General features: G+C 37.6%; 1 protein-coding gene across 1 annotated transcript; it reads right to left on the minus strand.

The window, feature by feature from the left end:
* Positions 1 to 1,621: 1,621 nt before the first annotated feature.
* On the minus strand, positions 1,622 to 8,943 carry smpdl3a (sphingomyelin phosphodiesterase acid like 3A). The gene is made up of 8 exons (XM_005806451.2): positions 8,735 to 8,943; positions 7,812 to 8,025; positions 6,467 to 6,611; positions 5,797 to 5,893; positions 4,628 to 4,791; positions 4,374 to 4,554; positions 3,842 to 3,966; positions 1,622 to 3,239 (listed from the first exon to the last, which is right to left on the minus strand). The coding sequence occupies exons 1-8, from the start codon at positions 8,826 to 8,828 to the stop codon at positions 2,934 to 2,936; spliced, it is 1,326 nt and encodes a 441-aa protein (XP_005806508.1). The 5' UTR covers positions 8,829 to 8,943; the 3' UTR covers positions 1,622 to 2,933.
* Between the last annotated feature and the right edge of the window lie 587 nt (positions 8,944 to 9,530).

The following is a 9,530-nucleotide window of genomic DNA, read 5'->3' on the forward strand; positions in this document are numbered from 1 at the left end:
TTGAACAAAAACAAGTGATCTGTCACAGTTTTAGCTGCATTTGTGTTTAAAGGCTCAGTAATAATAATAATATTAATAATTATGTCTCCACTACATTAATAAAGAAACATGCTGTTTTGGTAGTTTGGCTGCTACATAAAATGTGCATAAAATACTGGAAAGAACAGAACAGCAAACATTTCATAAGTTTATGAAGCTTAAAGTCCATCATAATCTGCAGCAGAAATCTCATCTACTCACACATGGTTTACAGTTCATCAGTGTGACTGCTCTGGAGTTGAAAGGATTGCTAATAATAGTGAGCGAAGCGATGGATCCACATGATTGGAAGCTCTGCTCCTGTTACTGTGGTGATGGAGTCCTCTGCATTGCCATTCCTAGCACCGTCTTAGTCTCCACGGTTACATTTGGACAGGAACTGAGCGCAGGGAGGCCGGGGATGGACAGGAATAATAAAGGCAAAGGGGCACATGAGGGGAAAGAGTTTGGCAAACTCTCCAAGTACAGAGTTGAGGCTCAGGAACGGTTAATAAAAAACCTGACCAAACAAAATCTTCTCCCAAAGTCCTGTGGGTTTAATTTACTAGTAAACCCAGCAGTTCATTCTTTAAACACGAGGATATCTGAACAAATACTAACTCAAGTTCTAAACCTAAATTTCAAATTTTAAATGGATCTTAATTGATAAAATAAACTGAGGGATAAAAAATGGCTGCAGCAAAGCTAACCTTTGCTACGTCCCATCAGAAAGTGAATTACATTAATTTTAGAAAGTGATTTTGAAAGATGGGGAAACTTTTGTGTTTTTTCCGTCCAGCTTTTGGTGATCTGAGCTGATGCATTTGAACACACAAAAAAGGCAGTGTGCTTTGGTTCAGGTCCACTCAACGTTAGAGGAGCGAGGCAAAGGGGACAAAAGAGTCGGGAGGGTGATGGGAAGGAGGTGAGGGTCAAATTCTTCAGTTGGTGGCTGAGAAACGCGGGGGATTTTCTAGAAAGTTTGAACAAGAGAAGAATAAGATCGGGTGGTGGGAGGGAATGAACTTGAGTGTTGACGGTCAACTGGTGTTGACTGCTGTTGCTTTGAGTCTCCAGCAGGGGGAAACTAGTCCGTGCTGCTTCTGTTTGTAACTTTTAACTGTTATTTCCTCAGTCTTTAAGTGAAATTTTTCAAAATAACTCATTTGAACACAAAGTATACCGGAGGAACAATGCAGTAACGGTTTTATTCATGTGAGGCTTATCATATTTTCATCCTACTGGGACTCCATTTTCCTCCATTTTCAAGATTTCTAAGGTTTCAGTCGTTCCTGAGTCAGAAACGTTGGTTCCCAGACTCTCTGTGAAAAACGTTGATAAGTTTCGTATAAGAAGGTAGCAACTCTGTCTAGTCACAACAGATCAGACACTGAACATGTCTACTTTCTGTTCTCATTCTTGCAAGAAAAAAGTGCTGCAAGAGTGAGAATCACCAATCTGCCTGGTCACCAAGTGATAGTTAATTAGAGGAAATTTCTTTTACTTAATTTTATTTATAATTCTTTAAGGATAATTAATCTATAAATAAACCAACGTTGCTCAGACAAAATGTTTCTCTTTATTCAGAGAATATGCAGAAAACAAAATAAATCCATTATTGTGCAACATCTAACAACACATTTTCTGTTTAGTTTTGATGAAGCAGAAAATGAATGAAATTCATAAACATTGTTTGTATTAAAACACAGATGTGACCTGATTCACATTTAATTAGTTTTAGATAACAAAAATCTCACTATGACATGGCATCTGTAAAACAAACATTTAGTCAAACAACAACACGATTTGCTCCCATTAAATGATCCTGAATCAACTGAACTCCCATCCTGGATACAGGCTCAATTCTCCACAAACACATTCCTGATGACACACAAACAAACTGTGCATTTCTTATGGTAATGATGAAGTGCAAGAAAGGGTTAACCAAAAGCACACACAAAAACAGAAAATCATGTATTTATATCTGTAAATAATTCTGTTTATCTTTAGGCAGCACTTACAATCACCTATCAAAAAAAATGATTCATTAATTGAGCAAGATATTTTTTTGGTTTACCGATGTTTCCAGTAACGAGTAAAAACTTTAAAATAAAATATATATATATATTTTTCTTAAAATGCTAATTATTTATTCGGGAAATATTTAAACTAACTTTATTGACTGCTAAATAGTTTTAATTAAAATTTCAATTTCAGATATTCAGCTTATCCATAGAAAGTTTGAGTTTCTGATATTTTCAGAATATCAGAAAAATTCTAAATTTGAAAACACGTTTTGTACTTAACCCAAATTATTTCTAAATACTAGATTTAGTTTCCATGGAAACAGAAACTGTGGGAATCCAGCATAAAGTAGCAACACATTTTGGGATTATAATTGCACTTTGACACATTTTAAATCAATAAAACAAAACCAACCTCTCTAAAAAGCACTGAGGAATGTTGACTAAAATATACATCATGACATCTTCTGGTTTTATAGAATATGCAACAACAGTTTTTGGTCATGAAACGTAAAAATTCATCATTAAATAATTATATTAGGTAGTTCCATATATATTAGGTAGTTGCTCAACATATCACATAATCAGTTTGTAAAACATAAACAGCATTTATTTATGATCAGTTTGACCAAAAGTCAAACAGAAAAAGTAACCATAGAAACCATCAGTTGTTCATTTTATGTTTCCAAACTATATTAGCATTTATGCAGATCATAAAAATATGATTCTCCACATCCATCAAGTAAAGCATAAAGTGACATAAAACTGAAACACCAGTTTGGATAAAATCCTGATGGTTTCAGTGAAGGCAGAGTTTAACATTTCCCTTTTATTTGATTCCAGCAGATACAAAAACATGCTAAAGATTTTAGTTTCCTGAGGATAAACTTGCTACCAGTCTGCACTGGAAGCACATTTGGAGTACGACTGCTGGTCCAGGTAGAGAACGGCACACACCTGGCGGACCTTGCAGCTTCCATCACAGACGATGCTGTTGCTGTAGTCGACCATGAAGTGGGTGAAGTATTTATCGAAGGCTTTGCTCTGCGGCAGCATGAAGCTCAGGCCCAGCTGAAGCAGGCTTTTCGGCTGCAGGTCGCTCAGTCCAAAAGCCTTGGTCATGATGTATTCCAGCCTCCAGTCGGACCTTTGTTTCTCGTTGGCTTCCGTCAGATTCAGATAGTACTGCCAGATATCCTTCAGAGGGGCAGAAAAGAACCGCATAGAAGGAGAGACAAAGAAAGAAAGCAAAGCCAGTTTGAAAGCCAGAACCAGGTTTTGTGTTTTGATTGGCACCGTGATTAATCATAAAATCACATTTAGCTTCGCTCTTTAAACAGAGAGATGAAGGGTCATTAGAGGTTTAGCTTAAATAGGTTAGAATACCTGCTCAAAAGAAAATAAGTCATAAATCCTTAATTCCTTTGCTAAAATAACAAAACAATCAGTATGAAGTTCTTTATGCATCAGGCTCAGCAGAACAGATTTATACATGAACTAGGAGTCAGAAATAACAGACTTATAACTGTTTATGTTACAATAAATAATTTTTTGTCCTCTTCACTCTTTGCCAAATTCATTTGGTTTAATAAAGTCAAGTCATTTCGCTGCCTGGCTTTAAAGTTGATACAGAAACTTCATCTTGATATCAAAGATCCTTTTTCACCCCCAATATGGAGACTTAGCATTTTCCAAAACAATGATGTGAATACTATTATATGCTTATTAAATCTGTGCCATTTGTATGAGATAAAAGTAAACAATAAAATCAAGTTTTTAGTTCGTTAAAAGCGTCTTACCATGACATTGTAGTCCTTATTGTTGTACAGATACATGCGGAAACCTGGGTTGTTGGAATACGGCTCCCAAAGGTTTTTGATGGGTGTAACAGCCGGCGACACAAACAGAGAATTCACAGGATGTCCTGCAGAAACACAACCAGGTATACTGTCACAACAACACCATAAATATCCATTTAAATATTAACTCACTTATATGTTATTCACAATTTAATGCAAATGTCACAGATTTACTCTTCTGTGGCCACATAATTATTTAATTTGATCGATAATGGCTGTAATACTGCATCACAGTAAACAGATTAGCTTCAGGGAATAACTGAGTTGCTTTAACGATCTCAAAACAGCAGAACTAACCATCAGTATCTTAATGCAATGTGTTGCACTTCATAATGAGATGGATATTAAAGTAAACCATTAAAATTAGACAGCAGGTTTGGTTATCAAACAGCTTACAGGCTGCAGTAATAACAGTGAGGTCAGTTAAAGTAACGTTCAGCGTGTTTAGGTCCACTCGGCTGGTTTTTCTTGCCTTGTTCATCCAGCAGCACCATGATGCTGTCTCTGTGGGTGTGGCCATAAAACTGCCCTGCAACAACATGGCTGTACTTCCTGAAGATGGCCACCAGCCTCTCATTGTGGCTCCCTCTGATGGCGGTGGTGTTCCCGGCGAAGGGCAGGTATCCCACCGGGACGTGGGCGATGACGTACACCTACAGGACAAAAACGTTAAACTGCAGGGATTAAACTGACTGAGCACACCGGCTGTAAGGTCAGAGTTCAAACCTTTTCTTTGCTCTGAGCAGATTTCTCCAGAGTTTTCTCCAGCCACTCAAACTGCCCGGCTGGGTCGGTCATGTTGATGGTGGCTTTATCAGGTCCGTAGTACAGGATGGTGTTGAGGCTCAGCAGGCGCAGGCCTGGTTTGACCAGCTGGGAGTAGAAACCACCTGCAGGACCGAACCAGATCACAAAACAACCAACAGAAGAAAACAAAACTTTAAAATGATTCTATCAGTGATAAACAAGCAATAAATTCAAATGGCAAGAAGTATAAATTGCAAAATGTTCATGTGATTTCATGTGCACTGATACCAAATACTAATACCAGGTTTACTGCTGATTCTCAAAACTTAAGATTTGCTGATTTTCTGTCCTAAAATTTTGCTGATTTTTGCAAAACATCAAGAAGTTAAAAAAATCTGAATATGACTAATTGGTATTTCAAACCATAATAAAAATTGTGCATTTGGATTAAAACACAAAATGACCATCCAATAGAATATACAAACATTGTATGTTCTAATATTTACAGTCATATTACCTTTCCTGGCTACTTCTGAGGCCTATAAGAATACAACTTAATTCATGCTAAATATACCAAAACATTTATGAAGTGATGCAGATTTCCTGCATAATAATGCAAAATCTAAACTATACCATTTAATTTAATTTGGTTAATTTAAAGTCTGCAAAGCACCACAGCTGTCCAAAATGCACTTATATTAAAAAAGTATAAAGACATTTTAAAAAACTGCTCATTTTAAACAGATTTATCCTTTAATGGACTAATTAGTATATTCTCCAAATGCATGAAAACATATTGAAATGAACCAAATGTTGCCAGATTTCCTCTGACTTTTAAGTCAAATTTTTAATATAAAAGTAAAGACAACTTTACTAAATAAAAATAAGATAAAGCAAATATTTAACCGCTGAATTTCTAATCAACCTGAACTGATAAACTGATCTGAAGAGATCAAAAGTTATTTCAGTTCGACTGCTTTACTCTGAGATTAAATCTGTTTTGGTTTCTGGCTCTAAAGTGAAACTGAACTGAACTGGATCTAATAAAAACATGAAGCAGAAGCGCAGCTCAGTTTCACAGCCTGGTCCATTTCCCAGCTGCAGCTGCATTTAAAACATCCTGGTTGGTGTGGAAGGTTTTTACGCACCTTGTGAGAGAGTGGTGAGAGCTTCAGGTTCCAGCCAGCGTTTCCACAGAGCAGCAGCTGCTTTGTAGATGTCGTTAGTCGAGTCTGGCATCTGGTCCTGCATAATAAGTACATACAGCCATGGTGACAATAAATACGTCCTAATCTGATCTGGCTTGGTTCTAAAACAAAATAAACAAATACATAACCAAAATTAAAGTTGGTTATGTTAATAATAACAATGTTAATATAATCTCTGTTACAGATTTAATTAACTGTAACAAAGTTGCCAAAAAAGATAATCTCTATTTTATTGTCATTCAGTTTTAAAAAGTTTAGGCACAGCCACTGTTTGACATCTATGAGACATTGCAGTAAAACTGCAGTCAAATTAGTCTTTTCCAGATTTTAGGGGCAGATAAATCTGTAAGTCATCAGCAAAGCAGTTAAGTGAAAGGCTGTGACATGAAAAAATGACCCCAAAGGCAGCAGTGCAAACAAAGCTGGGCCCAAAACTCAACCTTGGAGAACACCTTAGCTAAGTGGGGCGATTTCCGAATTAGAAAAAAAACTTCCCCTTCTTCAGGGCTACCTGAATCCACAGCCTGGTGATGACTGGGCTACACCGTCATCCTTCAGCCTTCCTCTCTGTGAGGCGCCATGGTTACCTGTGGCCAGTAGTCGTGGTTACCTGTGGCCAGTAGTCGTGGTTTCCCAGTGCAGGGAAGACGGTCAGGTTGGGGAAGTGCTGAGTGATGGTCTGCGTCATGTTACTGATCACCTGGATCACCAAGTCAGTAGACAGCTCATCTGGAGGGACGTGAGGCGGACTGTCCCTGTGAGACAAAGAAAACCTGCTCACTGAGCTGGTAGATCTGCTTAAGTCATTAACCGTTTGGGTCAAAAACCCTGTGAAATTTATCTAAACTGATTTATAGCTCAAACTAAAATCATTAACCTTATTAAAAACCACTAAAGAGTACATCAAAGGTCATTTAATCTTCAGCAAAGAGGAAGTGATAGTTCCTCTTCATGGTACATTTAGTTTTGTTACAGAAATGCACAACGAAACAAAAATGCTGAGCTAAGCTTTCTAAGCAACACGAGAACATTAGTAGAGAGAAAAAATTATGAGTTAATCTTTCTTTATCATATAAACAGAATAATAAATGTTTATTTATAAATACTAAATGTTTTGTTACAAATTAACTCATTCATAAAATAAAAAGGACGACATTGTGAGGTTTTATTGTCTCAATCCAGACAATACAGAAGGAAGTGATACTTCTGCTTAGTCATACATTAAAGTTTTCTCTGTTCCTTATTATATCAGTAGAGTTCCCTAGTGAAAACGACGTTAAGTAGATTTTTAAAAATGTTTATGTTCTCTGGTGTTTCTTTTCAGTATAAAAGTAAAGACTGCTGTACAGAAAAAAACTAAGATAAAGCAAATCTTTAACTATTTAGCCATGCAGCATTTCTGATCAACTAACACATGAACTGAGAAACGGATCTGAAGTGATCAAGAGTTTAATTACTTTCCCAATGTTGGAGGGTGAATTGTTACTTTTACAGATGTTAAAGTTCCCAGGTGTGTTTATTAATTGCAAAACTGACATTGCAGTTTTATTTGACTGAAAACTGGCTGTTTATGGTGCAGTTACAATGACTGATGGGCTAATAAACAACTTAAATACTGAGCCTGTAATCTCTTCATTCACAGTAATTTACATGAAAATGTTGAAGCAATTAAATCATTCAGAATAAACCACATTTATTCCCAGAACCCCAGAACCATTTTTATCTGTTTTAAAGAAGTTTATGTGAGATCCACAACAGAAATAAAGAAACAGAATGTAAAACTGCTGATTGTTTTAGTAAACTGGTTACTTCTATTTCTGACAAACATCAACATCATCAATGTTCGGCACAATTTTACCTCCAGGTAAACTCACTAAAGGACAGAACTATAACAAAAGAAATCACAAAACCAATATTTCCTCCATCATTGGGAGTCACTTTCTATCTGTACTGACCCGGTCCAGATGATGAAGTCCTCTGGCTGTGTGAGAGGCGCCATGTTGGCGAAGGCCGACTGGATCAGGCTGTAGGGGGAATCGCACAGGAAGTCTCCGTACAGACCGGCCTGGGTGGCGGGGGCACCTTTGGAGGAGAAGCAAACCTTGGTGGGGTCCTGGGCCAGGTGGTAGCTGGGGTCCAGGTGGAGGTCCGTGATGTGCCAGAACCTGCCTGGAAAAACAGGACACTGGATCATATTAATAGAAATAATGAGATATCACAATCAGACAGTGACAGTGATGAAATCCTGAAATGTACGACTCCTTCGTCCTCCTACTGACCCATTGTTTTATCTGTAAACCCTTCAACTGGCAATATATTCTCTATTTCACTTTTCTAAGTTTAATAAAAAATTTAAAAATGTAATTTCTGTTTTGTTAGACACTATCCAAGAGTTGTTTTCTCCTTTAATTTTCTTAAAACACGCCCCCCACCACACACACACACGGTTGGTCAAAGTTACAATGGCTATGTCACCTCAGAAAAAAAAAATCATTCTTTATCACTGTGTTTTCTAGGGCAGCAGAAGTGGAAGTCTGACGTCTCAGGCAGAACTTCGTTTAAAACTCTCCCAATTCTTACATATTTGCTTTTAGAACAAAATATTCACCTTCTACAGCAGATTGTAGCTTTTGGTACACATTATTAGAGCCTTTCTAACAATTCGGCAAGTGAGTAATGAGCCAATTATCGCTATATTTATATAGATATCCACTTTTACTCATTTAGCTAGCAACTCTGCGTTTCATACCGTTTAAAACCTCAAAGAGAAACTTTAATATCCACAGGCTAACCCCTCCTGCACACGTAGATCTGCGTGATTCTCTGCATATTGACAAAAGACTCCAGTTGTCATTAAAAACGTGAGTTTTCCACTCACCTGTTCCTGACAGGTAGCTGCTTCCGGTCGGAGCAGCAGAGCACGGAGCCGCTGCGCAGAGCAGCAGCAGAAAGAAACGAACAACCTGAGCCATGATGAGAGGACAGAAACAAAACCGAGTATTTTACATGGGTTTTATATGAAGTACAGTAGCTGAACTAAAGTAACCGGTCACTTCTCTGAAGTAAACAGGAAGTAGTTCGATCAGCTGATCAGCTGACTGGTTTAGATCTGAAGGGGGAGGAGTAAAATAGGAGCACGTACTGTGTTTACAACTCCAGCAATGACAACAAACCAGGCAGTAATTTGTCTTTTATACCATATTTCTTTATGATTGTAATTATCAAAGTACTTTTTATTTTTTTTTTGGGGGGGGGGGGGGGGGGGGGGGGGTCAATAAATTATAATAATTTCTAATTTCGTGAATACATAAACATATGTTAGCTTCAGATATTAGAGACCTTTAAGGATAATAACTAAAAAAGTTTCTACCGGAACCAATTTTTATGTTTCTTGCTTTTTAAAGTCACACTAATCTAATTTAGATCATCAAAGATGATTTATCTAGATCACATGTGTCAAACGCAAGGCCCGCGGGTCACATGTGGCCCGCTACGTCATTTTATGTGGCCCTCTCCCCCCTACCAACGTTTTACAGCCCCATTGATTGACTTCAAATAAGTTTTGAGTACGAATTGACTACAAACTACATCTCCCATAATGCCTTCCGATTCTTACCAGCCAACATTACGGCTTCTCGCCACTAGAGTGCAGCAGAGTCACCTCAAGCTGATTA

The sequence above is a fragment of the Xiphophorus maculatus genome, chromosome 15 (genome assembly GCF_002775205.1).
Source record: "Xiphophorus maculatus strain JP 163 A chromosome 15, X_maculatus-5.0-male, whole genome shotgun sequence".
Lineage (NCBI taxonomy): Eukaryota > Metazoa > Chordata > Actinopteri > Cyprinodontiformes > Poeciliidae > Xiphophorus > Xiphophorus maculatus.

Bases quoted from the DNA above. Each gene is read 5' to 3' on its own strand.
- smpdl3a (XM_005806451.2), bottom strand. From the start codon at position 8,828: ATGGCTCAGGTTGTTCGTTTCTTTCTGCTGCTGCTCTGCGCAGCGGCT. The intron at 4,792-5,796 runs GTGCGTAAAAAC...TCGGTCCTGCAG, and splicing joins TCTCACCACTCTCTCACAAG to GTGGTTTCTACTCCCAGCTG. The intron at 4,555-4,627 runs GTTTGAACTCTG...TTTGTCCTGTAG, and splicing joins CTGCTCAGAGCAAAGAAAAG to GTGTACGTCATCGCCCACGT.